This window comes from Stenella coeruleoalba (genome assembly GCF_951394435.1).
Source record: "Stenella coeruleoalba genome assembly, chromosome: 8".
Classification (NCBI taxonomy): domain Eukaryota; kingdom Metazoa; phylum Chordata; class Mammalia; order Artiodactyla; family Delphinidae; genus Stenella; species Stenella coeruleoalba.
The window spans coordinates 36,114,050-36,138,117 of record NC_137154.1 but is presented as its reverse complement, the minus strand read 5'-3'; the positions used below and the strand labels follow the sequence as shown (position 1 = coordinate 36,138,117).

Here is a 24,068-nt window from a genome sequence, read left to right as displayed (position 1 = left end):
GGCACTCAGGCTGATGCTTAAATCATATCCACTCTTCACGTGAGTTTGACCTTGACGCCCCAGCGTCGCTCCCAGAGGAAGCTCACATCTTCGAATATCACCATTTCGTAATGCTAGTGTGTATATTTCTGGAGCAGATCTATTCTGTGAAAATTATGTAGCTCTAGCTGTTAAAATCAGTTTTTAAAAGAATTCAGAATAGAGGTAAGTGACAGGGTATCCTCAGGCAATTGATGGGACCTAGAAAGTCCAACTATAGTAAAAACATTAAGGAAGAATCGTGTTTATGTTCCCTCTCACTGTGACTCCCTTTCTAGCTCACCCGCTCCGTACACACACACATCCAATACCAACACATGGACAACACCTTGTCCTAAGTCAAGAGGACCCTCTATTTACGTAATCAGTAGTAACCCCACGGTAATCTGTTTATAAGTCCAAATTACTCTGGCCGCTGGGGCACTTCAGACATTCGAGATGCTGCCTGTGGGCATAATGAGAAGAGCCCACAGGCAGCATCTGTAATGGATTTGGGAATCAGACAAATATGGATTGAAATCTCGGCACGTGATTCAAGGCAGGCCGTCAGCTCCCCTGAATGTAAAACAGGAATAATAGCATCTGTGTTGCTGGGAGAGTCCGAGGCTTCAGTAAGATAACGTCTGTGAAGGCACCTGGCACGTTGGGGACGTTCAATAAATCATTACCAAATATACATTTCAGAATTAATGACGAGGTGGACCCCGTGACTTCTGAAGACCCTCCCCTGTGTGAGACCCAATGATTTGGGTTCCTGTTGTGAAGACTGGTTTCTACCAGATCTAGTAACTACTGTCAGCGTCGGTCTCCTCATACCTTCCTTTACGTGTCTGGTTTCTGATACTCCGTGATTCATGGCCACTTACTTGCCCTCCAGAATGCAGATGCCATGAGCTATCTAATTAAAACTTCCTCAGAGCTCTGACAGCAGCTTGTTTTGCTGCTTCAGTCCTGTCAAGGTGGAGGCTTTGAAATGACACCGTCATGAATCAACATGTTACAGATACGCCCAGGGACGGCTCGTTTGAGCGTTTACCCATCTTGTTCCCTTTATGTAGTTCCCTCAAAACTGAAAGGAATTGCAGTTTTCCCCCAAAGACAGCCAAGTGGCAAAAAAGATTTTGAGAAACTTTGTGAGTTTCGGGATGTGTAGCGATCTGATTTTTCAAACGTCACCTTTGGATGTATATTTTCTTTTTATATGTTTATCGTCAGCTCCAGAGAGCTCATTTTCATAAGCGTTGTTCGTAGTTAATCCCAGCCTGATTTCTGTCTGTCCAGGTACACCCCCACCTCCCAGCTTCGCACACAAGAAGACGCAAAAGAATGGTTACGGTCCCACTCTGCAGGAGGCCTGCAGGACACGGCCGCCAACTCTCCTTTCTCCTCTGGCTCCAGTGTAACTTCTCCCTCCGGAACAAGATTCAACTTTTCTCAGCTTGGTGAGTAGCTACTTGGCATTAACTGTGTTGATCAGCGCCTTAGGGCAGAGGTTATCTTGCATTTTGAAAGAGACCTGTGGTCACATCACTCTCAGTATCTGATCAGCCCTCAGCAGTGTAGTTTGATTATAGGCAATTGATAGCAAAAGAAAAGAAAAATGTGTCTTGGTTCTCTATCAGTAATTTTCTCTACACGGTTGATATAGGTGGGGTTATAGCAAAGAGCAAACCATCCACGGAATGAGAAGAATGTATTCTAAGACCTCTGAAGATGTAGGTTTTATAGCGTATCCCATGTTTGGTCATCCTCATTGCTTTATTAAACCGGAAATAAAGATCAGGTTTTGACCGAGCAGATATTCTTGGAAATGCCTACCGGTGACATCATGCTTTGCCTGGCACAGTGAGGAAAGGAAAAGAATTTGTAACACGGTCCCTGCTGACATGTCAACGGATGCTTCTTTTAGAGAGACAAACACCCACACAGACTCATAGATAGGTAAAAGAGAACAGTCCAAAGCTTTCTATGAATCCGTGTAAAAACTGCATATGATCCGACAGCAAGTATACACAGTTAGAAAAAGGAAAGAACAGTCCTGGCTGAAGTGACTGGGAACGGTTACACGAAGGTGGCAGGATGAGAGCTGATCCTTCCAAGACGGAAAGAGAGGGAAATATTTTTTCCAGTCTCCTCTCGTTCTTTAAAGAGGCAGCCTTTTCTGATTATTGTAAATAATAAACTCAGTCTTTAAGGACTTCTGATCAAGTAAGGGTTAACTCCTCATCGTTAATGAACCGAAGGCGTACTTCTGAACTATCTTACATTACTGAAATGGACAGGATTTTAATTAGAAAGCCAGTTTCGGCGAAGGTAAATGCACCCCCTTTGCACTGAAGCTCTGCCGGCACCATTATGAACTCTTCCCCATCTGAGACAGTGAGACCTGTGTTCATATTGTTCTTTCCTGGCTGTAACTCTTTGAGGCAAGGGTTTCTTGTCATGCACAAATGCTTCCCATCTGATCAAAAGCCCGGCTGGACTATTTTGGGCTTTTGGCTTTAGGGAGAATTGTTCCAGATGAGCCCAGAAAGTAATTAGCTCATGCCTGGAAGGTGACACTAGCTTGTCTGAATGTGCCAGGTTGGAAAGCTGAGGCCCAGAGCCTCGCTTTGGAACTGACCCACCTTTCCTCACTTTTTAGCTGTAAGTGTGTTACTCAGGTGCCGGTGTGACCACCTTTGAGAAAATAGACAAGGGAGAGAAGCTGACGGGGACGGGGATGGCTCATCGTAAGCGGCCTCCTCTTCGTCCCCCTTTAGGGTTTGAGCCGGGACATGAATCTCCAACCCTCTGACTGACTCCTTTCCTTCCAGCGAGTCCCACCACTGTCACCCAGATTAGCTTGTCCAACCCGACCATGCTGAGGACCCACAGCCTCTCCAACGCCGACGGGCAGTACGACCCGTACACGGACAGCCGCTTCCGGAACAGCTCCATGTCCCTGGACGAGAAGAGCCGAACCATGAGCCGCTCGGGCTCATTCCGGGATGGGTTTGAAGAAGGTAAGAAGCAAGGAGGTTGACCCTCTCTCACGTTGTGCAGAGCGGTTAACAGTCCTCTATACCGAGTTCACGTCACTGACCTAAGAGTCCACCTGTACAAGTTTCCAACTCGCCACTTACTCTGGGGCGGGGGGCTGGGGAACTCTGAATTGTAGGGTCTGACTCTTAATTAACCTCGCAGGACGGTAGGGAAGGACTTCCCTGGTGGCGCAGTGGTTGAGAGTCCGCCTGCCGAGGCAGGGGACACGGGTTCGTGCCCCGGTCCGGGAAGATCCCACATGCCGCGGAGCGGCTGGGCCCGTGAGCCATGGCCACTGAGCCTGCGCGTCCAGAGCCTGTGCTCCGCAACGGGAGAGGCCACAACAGTGAGAGGCCTGCGTACCGCAAAAAAACCCAAAACAAAACCAAACCTAAAAAGGACTGTAGGGAAGACAAAACACGGGTGAACCCTGGGGGTGACCGAGTTCCGCTCCAGGCTTCTCTCCCTTGGACGTGGGCCTAGCTTCTTGGCATGCACTGCCACTGTGAGATTCAGCCGCCGGCACACCATCTTGACAACGCCAGTTACTGGAGAGTTCGCTTCCCTGTGCCAACACACCCGTATGGCTTTGGGAGGCTGTCGGCAGCCACGCCTCTCCCCTTCGCTCCAGAATTTTCTGTTTCTTTTCTCAAGCACCAGTTTTTTTAAGTTTGTTGCTTTCAGTTTTGCCCTTTTCCTTCTTTGTTTGCTAACTGGGAATATTTGGTGTTGGATTTTTATGTTTTGTTCATTTGAATCAGAAAACTACAGTGGGCATCTTCATCAGCCATCTTCCTAACTCAGTTCATTTCTCTTTCCTACTTCAGTCAAGGTGTGAGTTAGGTGAGCAAGCAGTCAGAATGTTGGGAAGGCATATCACCCCCACCCCCAAAAGCTTCCCACAGATGGGGATGATAAGACATTGGTGTCAGTACCGGTGACAAATGGTTAAGAATATGGGATAATAATACCAGGGTTTGAATTCCAGCTCCACTACTTCTGAGGTGTATGATCTTGGGCAAGTTAACTTCACCTCTCTGTGCCTTTGTCTTTTCACTGATGAAGTAGGAGTACCAGGCTCATGGAAATATGAGAATTAAATGAGATAATATATATAAATGTTAATCCAGTAATGTTAGTACCTGTTACAGCCTGAAAACTGAGCTTCAGCATTGATGTCCTGGAAGTCCCCAGCCAGAGGAGGGGGGACTTTTGGAGCAAATGGAGCCAAGGCTGAGGGCCATGGCCCTGGTTGTGCCTTTTCTGCCAGTGACAGAACAGAATGGGGGGTGGGGAGGGGAGTCACAGGCACTTCCCTCTGCTCCCAGGTCCCTGTAAGAATGGGGAAAGATGCCCAGTGTCCTCCTGGTAGGAAAGAACAAATAAACTTGTGACTGTCGAGGAAACCCCTAAACAAGTCAAGAGGGAGAGAGATGCAAGATGTCAGCTTCTGCCCTGCCCAGTGTTCTTTTTAACAAAAGTTGTAAAGAGTTTAGTTACAGAGCAGTTGCCCCCTGGTTAACCTTCCTTAATTCTCTCCACTCTGATTTATGTATCATTTGCGTCCATTGAGCAGACACTCGTCTGTAAATCCATCTGTGGGAACCCACTGGGACAGAGGATTAAGGAGGGGCAGAGCCTGAGTTACTGAGAGCGTTTTGCTGGATTTAAGAGCTAGAAATCAGTCGTAATCGTGGAGGGCACGTTGACCGTAAGGTGAAGGAGTAGGCAGTTTGTCTTTAACATTTTTCTGATCAGTGGGCGAACCAAGCATGGCCACAAAGCATTTCCCAGCCCTCCTGATAATGACTCATGAATGGAGAGTGCCCTGTGCCCTATTCATCTGCTGTGTCCCGTGTGTACCTGAGTGAACCGTGTTCAGTGCTGCAACTTGTCCAAACAAGCACACTTGACCTCATAAAGGTCCAGGATCGTTACAGTATCATCATCAGATGGATTTTTTTATTCCATCTGGAATCAAGCCGTCAGGCAGCACCACTGTGGCATATCCGGGATGTCAAAGTGACATTGATATAAAGGGCTTGCCCACAAGCAGCGTCTAGACTTTTGTAAACCTGCTGATTCATGATGATGTGGAACTGAAGCGCAGCGGTAAAATCAAATTTGGGGAGAAGAGGTAGAGACTGCTGTCGATATACTAAGAAACATGTAACATCTTCATCTTTTGGGAAATTTGACATCAGATTGATTTTATTTCTTCCAAGGCTATTACATTACAAAAACAAAATAGGGCTTGTGCCATTCGGTGTTTTTAATTCCATTGGGGGACGACTTTTTTTTTTTCCCCCCTCTTGAATGTATAAACTCCTGGTACTGCAGAAACAGTTGGGAAAAAATCCACATCTCATGTTGGGACCGAATAGAACCTCCTTATATTGATAAGAGGCAGTTAGATATCATATGCCAGAAAGCAGAAAGAAAGTTTAGGAAGAATTAGCACAAGTACTTGAGTGAGGTTTTTGTGGGATTTAATTAGCACTTTCCATTTTGAAGGAAATGGAAGTCATAAATATGTAGATGAGGTACAGGCATGGCCCAGGTACAACCTTTCACGGTTATTTCAGGTAAATTACTTTCCGTCAGATGCATTATGCAATCTTCAAGTCAACTTTACTAGTGTACTTTAGGGAGATGCTTGAGGCACTTTTCAAATGAATGTTTTTGGAGAAAAAAAAAATCCAGGGACTTTACCAGTCATCCCCAAGAACTGGTGCAGTCTAAATCAGTTCATATGGAACCCACAGAAACGGAGCAGCTTATTAGTAAATAAATCTTTGTTGCAGCTCTCCTGTGTTTCTAGCCCCTGAGTTACACTTGGATTCAAGTCCTGGCACCTCCACTGTTAGCAAGGTGACTTTGGGTAAGGGACTTGACCCTGTTCAGCCTATTTCCTGTTCACTAGAATGTGGAAAATAAGTACAACTGTACCTACTTCAGAGGACTGAAGTGAAGATTAGGTGAGATAAATCCTGGAAGGCATTTAGCAGAATGACTTTGAAAGGGGTTTATAGTAAGTACTCAGTTCAGTGGTAGCTATTGTTACAGTTGTCATGTTTGGTTTTATCCTTCTCCCCATGGGCCATTTCAACCCCATCTTGTTTATGGCAAAGTTGAACAGAGGAAGTGACTTGGGGACTTTTTGCAGCCAAAACTATGTCCTGAACTCCTGATTCTCAGCCCTCTGTGTTTCTACCCAATCCTGCATTACACTTGTCTCTTCCTTGGCCACAGCTGGGCTTTCTTTCGTGTCTGAAGCAAACCCTGCACCTTCATCAGCGTGGTCGCCATTTTCAGTTATGCTTCCTTCACTGGTTGAGAGGGCAGCCTATTAGCCATCAGAACTGCATCTCATTCTCACCGACTCCTTCCTTCCACAGCCCCCAGTGGCAGAGCGAGGACTAGAGTGCAATACCCAGACTCACTTTCTCTCTCTGCTACTGACCAGCTGTGTGTGCTTGACCACATGGCTTAGCCTCTCTGGACCTAAATTTACTCCTGTGTTCATTAGGGATAGAAATTCCTGCCCTGTCTGGGAATATTACCTACAAATTCTCTATGATGATGAGGATTACTTCAAATGGTAGTATGAGGAAGTGCTCGATTAGTATGAAGCTGAATATATACATATATCTACGTCTATATCTATATCCGTAGATATATATATGGTGCCCAAGTGTGACAACAGAGGCATTTGTTTGCTTTATTGGCTGGAGTATGCCCAGTTGTCTCATTCCATCCTGTGATTTCACCCCTACCTGTGCCTTCTAGTTCTTCTCAAACATGCACTTTTTGCTTGTTTGGCCCCAGATTGTGCCTATGTAGACTGAATGAGGGGTTTAGGAAACCGTTCTAAATATACCAAAAAGCTTTACCCAAAACAAAAAACCCTCAGATACCAGTAAACAAGGTCACTCAAGGGCAAAGCCACCTCCAGATTTCTGGTCTGCAGATTCTGTCCCTGAATGCTGTAGCACCTTAGGCAGGTTGTTCCACCTCTCTGGGTTTCAGCTGAGTCAGCGGCAGAGAAGGCCTAGATATTCTCCGTGGTGCCTTGTATCTTCAGATTTTTGGAGGTACAGGTATAGGGAGGAAGCTGCGGAGCATGCTTCTGCTGCTCTGGCTTTGTAAGTCTCACAAGCATTCTGTGGTCCAAAAGTATCCCAGCCACGTAACCCGGGCTCTGCCTTGGCTCAGTTTTCTTGAAGGAAGGCCAGCTGCAGTGGTTCAGGCAGCCATATTTAGCTCTGGGTTGATCTGGAAAGCAAGGACTCTTTCTTTGGACCACAGCCTCGCTGTTGCCATTTACAAGTGAGAGGAATGAATTACGGAGAAAAATAATTACCTCCACCCGAAGCCTGCCGGATGCGCTCCTCTCTGCCTGCGGCCCCAAGCCTGTCTTGCGGTATTGCTGAAGGCAGTATCAGTGGATCCATGTGAGTGAGGTAGAGAAATACAAGAGACAGACCTCCATTGCTCAGCAGCCCGAGTCCACGCAGCAGCCCTGTGCAGGCCTCCGGAGCGGGCGTCTGGCAGGTGCTGTGATTGAAGGACGGCTCCGCGCTAGTCACCTCTCTTCCCTCAACTTGGCCTCCAGCGTAATTTCCCCCCTAGTGTCTGTGTCGTGGGGCTAAAGTAACTTACCCCTTTGGACCATTAGGCCGCTAGGTTGGGGCATGAGAGGCCTCTGTTAACATGTGGGCATATTAACACTGAAAGCCATTATTGGCCGTTAACACCTTCAACTGATTTTTTAGGCGCATGGGCCAGATGAGTCATGGATGGAGAAAGAAAGGAGGAAAAGATCTAGAACCTCGGGCATTGCTGAAGAGGGTGGATCTGAGTGACGGTGCAGGGATAGCCTCAGAGCAATTGGCGCCGTCTAAGAGAGAAGAGGACCAGAAGTGCAAGCCGAGAGCTGTGTGGGTTAGAGGAGGGAGGAAGCCCATCCCGGTGGCTGTCGGGAAATGAGATGGGGCTCCAGGAGAAGATGCTGTTTGAGCTGATCCTGGTGATTTGGATGGGTAGGAGTGGGAAACTTCCTAAACCAAAGGAACTGAATGGGCAGAGACTCTGAGATGGCCAAGTACCACGCAGGCCATGCTTGAGAGAGCCGTGCAGGATTCAGAGTGCGACAGGAGCACCTAAATGAAGGATGGGAGGTCGGAAGCTTTGTTGGGGAGACGGTGTGGAGGCACCAGAGTGGTCGGCTGAGCCGTTGCTGGGATATCTGTGGGCAGGTAGCTTCTGCCAACCGCCGATCCAAGTTGAGTTCACTCCTTGGGTGGTAGGTGAAAGCCGTATAGTACACATGGAAAGTTCTTCCCCAGCCTCCCACCCTCAGACCGCAGGTGAGAGCGCAGCGTGGGGTAGAGGCATTCCACTCCTGGTCAGGGAAGCCGTGCCCCATTAGAAGGTCTGTGATGTCTCAACAGGCATATTTCTGTCTTTCAAACAAGTTGTTGGGAGATTACTAAGAAAATGTCATTAAAGAATCTGGTTTCCAAGAAGAGAAGTCAGCCAGAATACCTAGTCCTGGAAAAGACCATGGTTTAAATTACATGAAAACAGAAAATAAAATGTCTCCATTGGCTGGGGGCAGGAGGGGGTGAGGAGGGTACAAGGATGATACCCAAAATACCAGTCGCAAACAGAAGAGAGAACACTTTGTAGACATGATAGAAATCAAATGAAGAATCTATGTTTCTGTGGATATGTTTTCTAAACAAGGTTCTAGCACGTGGTCATCTAGAATGAATTTACCGTGGCCAACAGCCAGCATCCTGTGCTCAAAATAATCAGCTCATCTTTTTGCTTATACAAATGGCAGTTGCTAGCAGGATATAACATATATATGCAACCCAATCTTAACCCTAAGGGAATACATCAGAAAAAAGAAAGGAATAAAATATGCTGGAACAGAGCAGGTAAAAGTTGCCTCTGGGTAATAGAATTATAAGTCACACAGGTTATGGCAGTGAAAATGCTTCTTAACATTTCTCTGTACTTGAAACATATAACTTAGTAATTATGTGTTATTTTGATAGTTGGAGCAGGGGTAGTATATAGAATGGTGTAAGAAAAAAATGTGGTAATAGAGAAATGACTCCCATAGGAAATTATTCCTTACTTGACACTGACCTGTCACCAAACCAGGAAAGGTTGGGTCAAGATGAGGTTAAGTTGCTGCAAGCCTGGTAATGTCCTCTAATGCTGAGTTTCTCCTTCCCTTCCCCTTTTCGGCTCCGTAGTAGCCAACTGTGCAATTCACCTTTTCTATCTTTTCTTTTTTTTAAACAGTTCATGGATCCTCACTCTCCTTGGTTTCCAGCACGTCATCAATTTATTCTACAGTGAGTATAAATCAATGCTGTGTGGCTCTCTGTGTCAAAAATAAAATAGCATGTCTCCTAGAGAGAGTATTTCCATTATAAGGGAATCAATTAATTAGGGAACAAGGGTTGAAATTCACAAACAGTTACTGATGTACCAACCAATAAATCAGGAGCTGACTTTTGTCAAAGTGGCATTGTGCTTCGAGTGGTAACTAGTTAGAATGTGTGAGATGCCTTTTTTGACTTTGTGTCTGCCTCAGTTTCTTTGTCTGTAAAGTAGAAAGGACAGCAGCCCCTACCTTGTGGCATTGTAATGAGAATTAAAGTTATGAATATTACTGTTCACTGCAATATAAATTCCTTGAGGACAAGGACTTTTTTCTGGTTTTATTCCTAGTGCCTAGAACCGGGCCTAGCATATAGTAGGTGTTCAGAAAATACGTTTGCGTGAAATAAGAAAATGCACGTAAAGCAATGAATAGAGTGTATGCGGCACAGAGGAAACGCTCGTAAATGACAGCTGTCATCAGTGAGAGGTCTACTGAACAAAAGCCAAACAATCAAATATAGTACTGGATTTATTCAGTATGCTTACTTTTTATAGCTCTGTGCATAACTATCTTAAAAACTTTAACTTGGGAATTCCTGTAGGAAAAAAAACATTTGATTAATTAGGAATTGGGAATTCTTTAGCCCTTAATTCCATGGAGGACAGATGTTTTAATAATTCAGTTTTTGGTAATGCCAGGTGTCTCGGCTCTGTAGTGGGACAGACTGTAGATAGCCCCCTGTAAGTAAAAGACCATCCCAGAATTAAGCCAGAGAGCCCAGGCCCTGACTGTCTTTCTTAGGCCTATAGTGAGCAAACAGACTTCAGTGGTTGCTGACACGGTCTGATTTGAAGGACCTAGAAACGTTCTCTTCTGCTCCTACCCACCTTGCCCCTCCAATTCCACAGTACCTCTTTCCTCTGCTAGTCATCTTGTCTGAAGTTTTATCAAAGTCCTGGCTTTCATTTTCAAGACTTTATATATGGTAACCTTGGGAAGGGGTTATTTAAGCCGTTATCCAAGAAAGCATAGGGATGGCCTTCTAACGATCAGCTATTGCATCTACTGAGTCCTTTCGTCTAGAATGAAACTCTGTGACATGGGTACCAGACCAGAGGTGGTACTTTTCTGCCTAGATTCACTTCTTCCACGGTATTTACTGGCACCAAGTCTCTGGGCTGAGCCCTGAGGGCGTGGTTTAGGTGGAGAGAGGAGCCTGCTGCCGAAAGAGGAAGCCAGAGGCACAGAGGGCACCGGGGGTGGGAGGGGCGGAGGTGGGGGGGGCGGAACTCTAGTTTCACAGGGTTGGTGCAGTGCAGCCACACCAGACATTTCAGCGCCCAAACCCCATGTTTTCCCAGGGAGTTCCCAGGGTTTCCTGTCAACACACTTTTCATTCAGAAAAGTGAAAAATGGGGGCTGGCCTGCGTCAGCCAGCCTGGGAGGGAAAGAGCACGAGCTCCTCCACCTGTGAGAACTCAGCTGCAGGAAGCCATCACTTGCAGTTCCTGGCTGCTTCCCCTTCGCGCCAACCACCGGGAGTTCTTACAGCTACAGGCCTCTCTTTCAGTAGCTCTTGTTCTAGGTGTGTGGACCTGAAGTTCGTGTTTTCATGAAATTTGAAATTGTCCTTTCTGAGTTGATACAAATTCACAAATTACCAAAGACCTAATAATAATAATTTTTAATTCCATGTTTATCTGGATAGTAGGAGACCCGAGGCCTATTCATAGTTTTTCCCTTACTGTTTGACTTTGGACAAATTACCTTCTTATTCTGGGGGTCTCCGTTTTGCCCTTGGCCTCAGGGAGCTAGGCCAATTGGTCTCTGAGGTCCCTACAACCTCTGACATTCCACTAGTCAGTGAGTCAAAGGTTCCCATGGACTGTTCTTTATATGTGCCTCCTCTGAGAATGTAAGTTGCTTTTGCAGACTTTTTACAAAATACTCTAACCTTTGAATATTTTCATGATGGAGTGGTATGCTAATTCCAAGGAAAACTGCAAGTCTGGCTAGACTCTGCTACCACCAAGCACTGGTGTGTGGTCCCTTATCTATTATTAGCTCCTTGGTGATGATGAAATTCAGAAACAAATGCTCAGGCGCCTTTGTAAATGAAAAGGTAAATAAGTTCGTATTTGTTGTCTAAAAAGAGATCCTTGGAGTCTCTTAAGTTGCCACGAACCCAGACCAAAGAGTCTGCTTAAGGCCAGAGTGTTTTAAAGGCTCTTCTTGGATGATAGTAGGCTTTCTCCCCCCGGAAATCCCTGTAATTCTTAGATATTCAATAATGTTCATTCTGGCTGCAATTTGCCTGTGATTTTAATTCCAAAGGAAAGAAAAGACAGCCTGATGCTAAATAAATACCATGAAGAGGTCGCGGCCGGCCCTCGGGGTAGAAAAACATCGAAGAGGCCACGTGGCCTCAGATTGGCTTTCTTGGTTGGTGGGGAGCAACAGTTGAGTTCCCAGGGGAACTGCCTAGTGGAGAGAGGCCCGGAGCTTCTCTCGGAGTTCCCAGATGTACAGAAGAGCAGCAGCAGCTGGGGCAAGATACAAAACACATGATTTCTCCAGGCTGCTGTTGAGAACAGGATTCCAACCCCAGAGACAGGTGGGCACCGAGACAGACAGTGGCAGCCGCCCAAGGAAGGCTGTTGATAGAAGTGTTTAGAAGTAGGGCTGGTCCTCCGTGGATGGTTCAGCCTGCTAACAGACCTCCATTCGCCTCCCAAATGTTAGATAGCTGTGACGTTATCACCATTCACTTTTCTCCTTTGGATCAGACTCAGAAGCCAGGGCCTTATTTCTGGAAGGCCTCCAGGAGAATGTCGCTATAGTCAGAGCAGGAGAAAGTGCTGGTTAAGATCATAGGCTCTGGAGCCAGACTACCTTGGATCCAATCCCAGTTCTATCACTTATCAGCTGTCGCCATGAGTAAATTATATCAGTACCTTCTGAAAGGGTTGTTATGAGGATTAAATGAATAATGAATGTCAAGTGCTTGGAACCGTCTCTGGCATATAGTAAGTGTTCAATAAAATGCTACTTATTATTACCAGAATGTAAGCAACATAAGATGTGAGGGACTTGATCATGTTCACAGATGTATCCCAGGTTCTTAAAACAGTGCTTGACACGTAGTTAGAAATCAATAAATATCTGATGGTGGCGGGGATGAATTGATGGACAGGCAGACGGAGAGACAAAGAGAGGTGGTTGAATATTATCAGAGAGGGAAGAGTAAGCCCTGAGGACTTCTCCAAACCTTGTCCTGAAAGTGTTTCTTAGATGGGGAGATTGTCCAGCTGTGTGACTTTAGGCAAGATATCTAACCTCTCTGAGCCTCAGATGGAATACAAACCTACTTTGTGGAGTTACTGCAAGGATTAACTGATTTGGCCCCAGTGCACCTAACAATTAGTTACTGCTGTTAGAAGCCAGCCTGGAGGAAGGGCTTTCTGGGGCAGGATCAGGAGTGAGGGCGGTGGGAGCAGCAGGACGTGAAGGGCGGTCAGACAGGAAAGGGCTACCCACCTGTCCCAGCTGTTAGATATCGGGACTGCGGGGCCTAATGAATCATACCCCTCTGCATCCTGAACTAATCGAGAAGTAGAAACCAGATGCTGACTTTTTAAAAGAATGGGTTTATCACTAGTGAAATTGGATTAGGACACACATAGAGGACTCAAGGACAAAATAGGGTCCTTCCTGATTTTCACTCACCTACCTGGCTCCCAAGTCACTGTTCCACCCCAGTGAAGTGCAAATGGTGGGATGTGGAGAGAAGGGCAGGAACACTTCCAATATTTCCAAGAAAGGGCGTGTTTGCGGAGGCAGTTGGGGAGGGTTGGGGGTTTCTTCATTTATGGACCCCCCACGGGAACCCCAGAAGAGAAAAGGAATAGTTCCCCCTGCTGCAGGTCCCCCCAACCCATGTGGGCTCCCCCTATGGGAAGAGGTAAGTAGCTCGTAGTCTCTGGCCGGCCGACTGCTGTGACACCCCAGACCCAGGGCCCAGTATGGAAGGCTTTGCCGGTAAGAGGGCCTACAGGCTTCGTCTTTACTCCCCAGGGTCACAGGTAACTGGGGGACTAGAGATGGAGCAGCAGGAAGGGACAGGCCACCTTCGTCCTTACAACCTGGGGAGTCACCAGGCTGGCTGACAGGGGTTCCCAGCTCCCCCCCCCCCCCACTTCAGGAACCTTCCTGACCTGCTGCTTCAGTGCCCTAGGGAGATGAGAGGGAGGGATAAAACGGGGCAGAATTAATCTATGAGCCGTCCTCCCTGCCTCCCAGGTAGGATCGCCAGATTACATACAGAATGCCCAGTTAAATTTGAAATCCAGGTAAACAACGTATCATTTTTTACTATAAGTATGTCCCCAATATTGCATGGGACATACTTAAACTAAAAAAAATTCAAACTTAACTGGGTGTTCTGTTTTTTTATTTGCTAAATCTGGCAACTCTGCCCTAGCGTACCCCCTTCTCATCACAGCTTCTCCCTGTCGTCATCTCCACATGGGGACAGGGGGCTCCTCACAACCAAAACAGGAGCGTATTTTCTAATTCTTTCTCATTTCTTAAAATAATGTGCTGTTCGTATTTGGCCTTTCTGATTGGTCATATTAATTGAACCACTTTATCCAGAAAAGTCCATCAGGAAAGAAATTAATAAATCTTTAAGACTGCTGTAAGTGTCCAAATATGGTACTCCCTGTAGGCAGGATTATACTGTTCTTAGCTCCTCAACTGGTCTAATTTCTTCTCTGTTTTTCTTTACAGCCAGAAGAAAAATGCCAGTCAGAGGTAAGGAAGAGTTGGCTAGTTGGATTTCGTCTTTCGCTATTATCAATTATTTCTCCCAGCTCATCCTGTAAGTAGACTCCCAAAGCAAGTAACTCTGTGCCCTGTCGTCTTTAGATTCGCAAACTACGGCGGGAGCTGGATGCCTCCCAGGAGAAGGTTTCTGCTTTGACCACCCAGCTGACAGCAAATGTGAGTACAGACCCAGGGCGGTAGCCATTGCTACCTCTGAGCATTATAGAAGCAGCGTGGTATAATAAAAAGGACATAGACTTTAGCATCGTGAGTGTGAGTGTCAGCTCTGACACTTACTGGCATTGTGCTTTGGGCAAATTCTTTAACTTCTGAGCCTGCCTTTGCTCATCTGTGTGTTGGGGAATGATAATGTTTAGCTCTCAGGGGTGTCATGTGATCAGTACCTGAAATAGATTAAGTGCTCAGAAATGTTCATTTCCCTTTCTCTTTCTGAAAATTTTCATCTTAAGAGAAAAAAAAAAAGTCTAAGTCTCCACAGTAAATAGCTGACTGCTCTGTAATGATAATATACACAAGTACGTGTTCAGGAGGCACTGCCAACTGGCGTTCAATTCAGCAACCGTTTGAGTGCCAACTATGCCCTGGGTACTGTGGGTTCAACAGCAAAGCAGGCACAATCACTGTCATCTTAGTGTTCTTTGTCTGGTACAGCAGAGAGACAAAACAGTTTTGCTATAACATGATAGCTGTTGTGATAGCAATAAAGGGTGAAGGTTGCGGGAATATATAGGAGGAGCACCTAGATCAGTCTTGGTGGGGCTGGAAGAAGTCAGGAAAGGCTTCCTGGAGAAGGTGACATCTGATGAATGCTGTGTAGGGGAGGATGCATGGGAAGGACAGCATTCTAACCAAAGAGTAATTCGTGCAAAAGCCCACGGTGCATTTGGAAGCTATAAATAGCTCAGTGTAATTAGAATCTATGGCTTGGATGTGGGGAAGAGGCTGGGGTGGAGGGGGGAAGGAAGTGGAAAGGAGGGAGGCATCGAAGAAAGGCAAGGGTCAGGCCACATCATGGAGGCTCTCAGCTGTTAGGTGGTTAAGTCAGCTTCCTGACTGTGGTGTGGTTATAGGATGTGAGGGGTCAGAGTAGAGGCAGAGATCTCCTACCCCATCAGATCAGTCTATAAAGGAGCCCGCAGAGCCGTGAGTTGGCGAGGGCTGAGGCTCAGAAGGCAGAGCCTGAGGTTTTGGAAGGTGCTGAGATGCCTCAGAGGCAGGGCTTCCTGCTTGGGAGCGCACAACCCAGCTTGAGATCACATATCCGTGTGTGTGAGCCTGTCAGAAAGCCACCTGCGTGACTCCCAGCATGCTGTTAAAATGAAAAGCAACTTCAAAAGCTTGTCTTCTTTGGACCAGGGAGGTAATTAATATTTATCTGCAGCTTTTGCCCACATAATTCCTGGCTTGAGCCTGAGTCTACTCAAGGAAACTTGCCATTTCACTTTAAAGTCTGCACATGAAGTACCTAGCACAGTGCTTGACCTTGATTATAGGCTCAATAATTGGTAACTACCCGTAACTATTCATTCTCCCGAGCTCTCTTAACATTTCTGGAAATCTTTGGGGTTTTTTTCAAAACAATATACTAGGCTACTGTGTGTGTTTTTTTTTTTTTGGTTTTTTTTTTGCGGTACGCGGGCCTCTCACTGCTGTGGTCTCTCCTGTTGCGGAGCACAGGCTCTGGACGCGCAGGCCCAGCGGCCATGGCTCACGGGCCCAGCCGCTCCATGGCATGTGGGATCTTCCCGGACCGGGGCACGAACCCGTGTCCCCTGCACCGGCATGCGGACTCTCAACCACTGCACCACCAGGGAAGCCCTACTGTGTGTTTTATAATCCTTTATTTTCTTGACTTCTTCCTCCATCGGTAACTCTATCCAAAGAAGACCAGAAATTGATGTTAGATCTGAAATTTGAGGCTTAGAGCCTAGTTAAGACGGCAGAGGTATTCTTCTGTGGGTAGTCTTCATCTCAGTAACGAGATGCGTGCGTTCGAATCCAGCACCTACCCCAGACCCGGTGAGCCAGGGGTCTCCTCGAAACATGTGAGGTTTGACAGCAAGTGATTTGGAGCCACTCCCCTAGTTAAGAATTACGGCTGCCAATGGCTGCCCCTTACTAATGAAAAAATAGTAAGTAATTTACTTATCAATGAACTTGGATGAATTCCTCCAGTGACCTCATGCTTCCCCAAGGGACCTTACATTGGGCCATTTGGAACTGTCCTCTCTGATCGAGAAGAATGAGATCTCTCACATAGTATTATTTCAGAAGTACGTTTTGCTCTTCACAAAAGCTATTGAATCCAGTATTGTTTTCTTTTTTTTCTTTTCTTTTTTAAAATTAATTAATTTATTTTTGGCTGCGTTGGGTCTTCGTTGCTGCGCACAGACTTTGTCTAGTTGCGGTGAGCAGGGGCTAGTCTTCGTTGTGGTGCGCAGGCTTCTCATTGCTGTGGCTTCTCTTGTTGCAGAGCACGGGCTCTAGGCGCATGGGCTTCAGTAGTTGTGGCACGTGGGCTCAGTAGTTGTGGCACACGGGCTTAGTTGCTCCGTGGCATGTGGGATCATCCCGGACCAGGGCTCGAACCTGTGTCCCCCGCATTGGCAGGCGGTTTCTTAACCACTGAGCCACCAGGGAAGTCCCAGTATTGTTTTAAAGTAAACATTTAGTCTTGCCACACACTGCCAGCAGTGCTAACGTGTTTTACTGTCTGCCATCTTTCTTGCAGGCCAAGCTGTGTTTGTTTTTCTAGGACAAACTACTCAAAGCCACCTTCTCTGAGTGTTTTTATACCACTTGTGTTTGTTTTCCTGGGAATACGAGATTGCTGCTTGCTGAGAAGGCTGTTGTGCGGCTCTAAACCAGCCTCCTGGCCCATATTTTCATAATCGAGATCGTGACACAAAGTCAGTCCTTCTGCTCACCAGCAAAATGCAATCCTCTGGTTCTTCAGAGCAAATGTGGTTCCTTCTTGAGTTGCAAAAACACTCTCTTGATAGCAGTCTTCATGGGGTCAGGTTTTTGCTTTTGTTTTTAACTGAAGAGAAATTTTGAGTGCCCACAAATAGAATCTTGGGGCAATCAAACGAGAATTGAAGTAAATGGAAATTCTGTCATTTAAATGTGACCTTGTCATTCCCTTGAAATGCAAGGGTAGCAGTCATTCTTTCTCACATCCATGTCCTGGCTTCATTCACTTTGTGAGTGTCTCGAATTGGTTGGCTTTTGTTCTGCCACATTGTCCCCGTCAAACTAAAGCATATCTCTTTATTTTAAAATGCAAAGGCATTTTCTCAATTTTTAATAAAGAGAGAGCATGCAATCAGAAAGAAGCTGGCCAGTCCACTTAACATTTCTATCTCAAGTGCCCTTGCTCCCTGGCCGATGGAAAAGAGACTCAGCACTTGATCCTAGAGATGTCTTATCCTCCATCTCCCTGTTTGATGAAGTCCAGTAACCGAGGCCTCTCACTCACCCGTCACGTCTCTCCTCAGACTGAAATGTCCACTGACCCTGACCCTCCTCACAGCACAGGGTGACGGCTCCCCTCCCACCCTTGTCTTCTTCACTCTGTGCATCAGTCACCTTTTCCTCTAGAAGTTTCCAGAACCATCAGATCTCACTTCTCCCAAGACTCAAGTATCTTGCTGGTCCTTCTGATTCCTCCTGTGACCTTCTGTGTATCGACCCACCCCGCTCCTAGAACCCTTTCTTGATGTCTCCACACCTGTGTTCTCATAGAATCTTTTGTCACTTTCTCAGTCCCAAACCCCTTCCTTTCCCTGCAGACTCTAGTCATTCCTGTGTTTTGCAATTCCTTATCAGTTTATAGGTCATTTTCAACTATATTGTTTCATTCAGTGCTCACAATCACCCTGGGAGGAACATAGATATTGCTTCCATTTTACAGATGAAGAAACTGAGGCCAGTAGGATTAGATGAGTTGTCCATTCTTTATTCTTGGTTTTAACAATATTATCAGGATCCTAGGTCAACTAACTAATATTTCACCTGCTGCTCTGTGGAAGAAGGAAAAAGGCTTAGTGTTGGGGGACAGAATGGCATCTTGCCCTTGAAGAGGGTTTCAGAGAAAGGGGCAGATAGGGAAGCCTCACATTTCTCAATTCTATGGTATATATTTTTTTCATGTTTTTCACATCCCTGAAAATTGGATGCATATTTCAACTATAATTGGCGGCATTTTGAAAACTGTCTTTGTAAAATGTAAAATAATGGTGTGTCTGATGCTGTCTTCTAACAGGGATACCAAAGTGCAGGGGAGCCCCAGGGAAAGTCATAACTCCAGGGAAAACAGTGGGCAGGTTCTCTAAGGAGGTAGCAGATGGGCCTTTCGGTGGCTTTTCTATTAACCAGGATTATAACAAGCAACATCTGCCAACCCCTTTGTTCATTTATCCTACGAACACGCTCAACGTGAGGCTCTACTATGAGCTTGGTGCTTGGGGAACAAAAGGTCGTCCTGCCGTGAAGTGGAGACTGGCGTCAATCAGCAATCACAGGAGCGTGTGTGTGTTTGCCTGTGATACCACAGTGCGGTCCAGTGTGCTTGTGAGAGTGACTAGGAGGGAACCAACCCAATCTGGGGGTGTCTTGAAGGCATGCGCTGAGGTCTGTTGAGAAGGATGGGTAAAAATCAGTTAGGGAGGCAGTTGGGAGAAGAGCATTCCAGGCAGCGGGGAGAGCATGCAGAAAGGCCCTAAGGTGGGAAGAAGCACGGGGCGTGAAGGACGTGAAAGTCTAGAGTAACTGGATCCCAGAGAGTGGTGCGAGGTGGAGCTCAAGAGGCTGAAGAAGTCGACGGGTTAACCCACGTGGCTCCATTTGGATTTCTGTCTTTGAGACCTGGCACCCTTCAGGCACTCCTACCTTGCAAGATAATGTAACTGAAGGGAAATGTCTTTCCCCTCCAGGCTCACCTTGTGGCGGCCTTTGAACAGAGTCTTGGAAACATGACAATCAGGCTCCAGAGCTTAACCATGACGGCCGAGCAGAAGGTAAAGCAGAAAGAAGGCTTCTTCCCTCCCTGCTTGGAATTAACAACAAACCTAAGAACATTATTCTGTTTTATTCCAGAGAGTTGTATAGGTTTTAGTGTGCTTGTTGGACTGTTGGAATTGAATCTAAAAGAATAGGTCTGCTGCGTGAAAATATGACCTAGATGGAGTGGCAGTTAACTCTATCGGCAACGGATCTGAGTCCTATTCCTTCTGCGTTGATGTACCCACATGTGCCTGTTAAAAACTGATTCAACCTAATGTTTGAGACAAAGGTTTCCTGCAACTCCTCCATTCTCTACCCTCCTCTAAGCTGACGCTAAGTTGTACTTCAGCTGAACTCGGTACAAAATGATTTGGGGATGACCACTGTTTTTTTCTATTCCTCAGGATTCAGAACTGAATGAGTTAAGAAAAACCATTGAGCTGCTGAAGAAACAGAACGCAGCTGCCCAGGCGGCCATTAATGGGGTAATTAACACCCCAGAGCTCAACTGCAAAGGTAAAGGGAGAGAAACAGCCTCAAACCAGCGACCTGCCTGCCCTTAGGAACCCTCCCTTGACAATATATGATGCAACCTCCCTGCCCGAGGGTGGGTGTCCATGTCAGTCGGACAGGTCCTAGAAGGCACTTAATCCAGTTGCTTCCAGCCTCTAGGAAAACAGCTATTCCAGCTCATCTTCTTCTCTGATGTATCTCAAAATGGAAGAAAATATATCTCTGTTGGCAAAGTGTCAAAGTATTTCATAGCCTTAACTTCACTAATGCTTTGATATTTACATGGACCTGGGACAGCCTGAAATGGGTTCGTCTCTCATTTGTCCCAGAAAATATTCTAGAAGGATTGCTTTGTCCTTGTGTATCTCACTTGGGTGGTGGGGGGAGATATGGGCATGAGGAGGAGTTACGTCCAGAAAATGCTGTTAAGAGAACCGATAGAAAAGTAATGGTGAGAGTTAACATTTATGGAACATTCACCATGTTCTAAGCACTGTGCTCAGTGTGTACCTGATCTCATTGTTCCATTTTCTCTCCACAACACGCTTACTCGTGCAGTGCTGGTCCTCCACACTGTACTGAGGGGAGTACTGAATTTTAGAGGCGAGAGTCCCATCCAGAGTGTGAGAAACAGAAATGGGACGAGAACCCAAGTCTGCCCCTGAAACCAGTGCTCTTAAAGACCGGGCTGTCAGGGTCGTTCTGTGATTGTGAGGAACACTGCCTGCAAACTTTATTTTGGTCCCACTACCGTTCTGGGCAGTGTTATTTCTGGTACCACTGTTATCTCAAACGTCAGACCTCCTGGGAAAGCGAGCCTAGAGGTGACGTGGGAAGGATTGGCAAGAGCTGGCCAGGCAGAGCAGAGGGAGAAGAGCATCCCAGGAAGAGAGAATGGCACCTGTAAGGTGGTGAGAGGACATGGGCTTGGCATGTCCAAGGGCATGAAAGAAGGCTGGTGCGGGAGGAGCGGGGAGAGCAAAGGAGGGACGCTCACGACGCAGATGACTGTTGCCGCCACTCACAGACGCATTTTAGCTCAAAAGAGTGAGTGTGGGGGGTTCTCTAAGCCTCCCCTGACTTCTGTTTTGTAAAGTGGAGAGAGCCCTCCTTTAATTGACCAAAGAGGGCGTGGCACTCAGCTACACAAGGACCTTAAAACCAGCATCGCAGGGGGCTTCCCTGGTGGCGCAGTGGTTGAGAGTTCGCCTTCAGGGGACACGGGTTCGGGCCCCGGTCCGGGAGGATGCCGCGGAGCAGCTGGGCCCGTGAGCCATGGCCGCTGAGCCTGCGCGTCCGGAGCCTGTGCTTCACGATGGGAGAGGCCACAACAATGAGAGGCCTGTGTACCGCAAAAAAAAAAAAAATTTTTTAATTAAAAAAAAACCCAGCATTGCAGAACAGAAGGTGATGTCTAATGGGAAATAGCTCCTAGTCCTTGGGTGTGTGGATTTAGGTGTAAATCCTGGGGCAAAGGAAGAGGCTCCAGTCAGCAGCTCCTGATGTCCTGCCTTGGGTCTCCAGGAAATGGTACCTCCCAGTCCGCAGACCTCCGTATCCGTAGACAGCACTCCTCCGACAGCGTCTCCAGCATCAACAGTGCCACCAGTCACTCCAGCGTGGGCAGCAACATAGAGAGTGATTCAAAGAAGAAGAAGAGAAAGAATTGGGTAAGTGTGCATCCAAAGACTCTCGTGGGCACTAGCAGAGTCAGGCTTGGAAACGGTGTGCCCCAGATAAAGCCCAGGCTAGCTCTTAACTTCACGACATAGGCCTTTGGGAGTCGATCCAGAGAAGTGGCTTGTGGACAGGTTTCTACTAAAATCAGTGTGGTGCTCAGTCAAACCCTAGGATTTATGAAATAACTACCTCTTTGTAGTTTCTCTGTTTCATGAGACTACGTGACGCACTCATCTTTCATTTCATATGTGTCATTTCTTCCTAGTCATATGCTGGCCACAGAGTTCCAGTTACTAGAGCAAAGTTACTCTTAAGTGGTTTTTTCCTTAGTTCCAAAGTAGTTTCTGGAATATGTATCACTAGTTATCCCATCATTAATCGTAGTCCTTATCTATTTATTTACATAATTGCCTATGATAGCATTAAATCGCCCACCCTTGTCTTTGAAATGTTTTTGACCATTTGCTGTAAGTAAAAGCTTCATAATGCAGTTGTTAGCAGTTAGTGAGTGGTTCTAAATTGGCGGGGGGGGGGGGGATCATACCTCAAAATAGCAAATATAATAGAACCAGTGTCCAATGCAGTGTTTTTCCATGTTTCCATAATCCCATCGAGCTACTTGGCCTTCTGTACAGTGGCCTCTTGAACAGTTTTTCCCATTCTTCTTGGGAAATTCCACTCCCCTCTCCCCACCCAGTTTTTAGTTCTGCTGTCAGGGCTGTGATAGTCAGTTCTGACAGACGTTTGCTGCCCGCCGACTTCAGTGCAGGGACACCCCAGGTTGATCTGAAGTTGGCCAGGACTCACAAGGCCCCGTTTGTCCATGCTGACAGCATCGTGTTTTCACAGTAGCTTCATCGTCCTCATTCATTCCATGCACTTCCCCCTCATCTTGTGTTATCTTGGATGGGTGGCGAGGTCTCCTGATGGAGGAGTCGAGGATTTCGTCATTTTGCTTACCGATGGCTCGCATCGGAGGCAAGCCGAAAGGCCAGTTCAGTGTGGTCCTCTCATTGTTCCGATGAAATTTTTCCTTATGTTACTAATGGCTTTTAGTCAACTCATTTGCTGTGACTTAAACCAACAGAATTAACTCATGTTTCTAATGTGCTGTTGATAAATACGGTCTGATTTAATTATCAAAGTGATGAGAATTATTTTCTATGAAAAATCATGATTATCCATTTTCTTTAATTCAGGAAATAAAACTTGTTTATTTTAAGACAACTCTTGGTCACCGGTGCAATTGGGGAGGATGGGTAATTGGCACCCTCAGGGAATCCCAGAGCTTGCTTTTGTCTAATCTTTATCATCTGCTCTAACACCGAGCATTTTACCAGAGGTTGAGGTCAAGGATTTAGGTTGATGTATACCAGATCCTTCTCTTTCTATGACTACTCTCTGGAAATACGGCCATAAGTAGGAAATGGGAGAGAAATGGGATCCAGACTCGCCCACAAGCTGGACATGCAGATTGTTATGGGTGAAACTTTGATGGGAGACAATTCCCATTATTTCAGAATGGCCCATCTTCTGAATTTCACAATGGCTAAGAAAACGTCCAGAATACGTTTTCAGTAGGAGAAAAAAGACTTTAGAAAAAGGAAATTACTTTTTAAGAGACATTTTTCAAAATGAAACTTTATTTTTTGGCCTAGAAAAATACAAGCTTATCATGGCTTTCAGAGCAGACCTCGCACTTTAAATTCTGTATGTTCTCCCTAGAATTTTCAGATCCATCTCATGGTTTGGGGAATCTGTGATATACCAGTTCCTTTTCCCCAATATGGTTAATACATTTCTTTAAAATATCATTTTTTTGAGCAAGAAGCGAGACAGCTAATTTTCTGCTTTTATCATATTACGTGTATAGAAGGACTGCAGCAGCTCCTGAGTGTACATATCAAAGAGCTATGCAGCCATGTTGGGACCAGTGCAGCAAAGAAGCTACCCTTGCTAAGAAAAGAAGACATGCCAAAAAAAAAAAATAATAATAATAAGGCTTAGAGATGACTGATAAAAGGCCGGAAAAGAGTGAGGAGTATAGGAAGGTGGGACAGTCATTTCAACCAGACAGAGAAGCTTGCAGAGCTCGGATTATAGGGGCCTCCAGACTCTCTCTTCCTCTCCTTCCATAATAGAGGAGGATGCCCTTAATGCTTTGAAAGATTCTTGATCCTACCGGAAACCTCCTCTCTGTATGGTGTTTATGATTAGCCATGTCATGTCTGAAAAGTCCGAAGCTTTCCCTGTCACTGGCTTTCTCTGTTAAAAATTGTCTTTTTTCCTTCCCCTTCCCCATTTTTGCTTGCGTTTTCTCTGGCAGGTCAATGAGGTAAGCAAGACCAACGTGAATATCAGATACCAAGCTAACCCATCCATTGATATGACTAACCTCATCTGCATCCGTCACCGTGTCTGAGCACCCCGCTTTGTTGCTGTGTCACCTCCTCCTCTCGACACCCATCTGCTGAGCCAGGCTCTGTCCTGCTGTTGGCATCTAGTCTTGAGCCAAGAGTAGGCATGGAATGTTATCCACAGGTCCAGTCCCCTGAGCTGT

The 24,068-nt window shown here is 46.2% G+C and overlaps 1 protein-coding gene across 12 annotated transcripts in view; it reads left to right on the top strand.

Annotated features, from left to right (window-relative positions):
* The window catches only part of NAV2 (neuron navigator 2), an 840,045-nt gene that overhangs the window by 778,604 nt on the left and 37,373 nt on the right, over positions 1-24,068 (top strand). For all 12 annotated transcript variants that reach the window (XM_079930284.1, XM_079930286.1, XM_079930288.1 and 9 more), the window contains 8 exons: positions 1,321-1,481; positions 2,856-3,044; positions 9,382-9,434; positions 14,255-14,278; positions 14,393-14,467; positions 19,246-19,329; positions 19,720-19,831; positions 21,353-21,498. In XM_079930284.1, the coding sequence (XP_079786410.1) occupies positions 1,321-1,481; positions 2,856-3,044; positions 9,382-9,434; positions 14,255-14,278; positions 14,393-14,467; positions 19,246-19,329; positions 19,720-19,831; positions 21,353-21,498 (844 nt within the window). The remainder of the gene's footprint in view (positions 1-1,320; positions 1,482-2,855; positions 3,045-9,381; positions 9,435-14,254; positions 14,279-14,392; positions 14,468-19,245; positions 19,330-19,719; positions 19,832-21,352; positions 21,499-24,068) is intronic.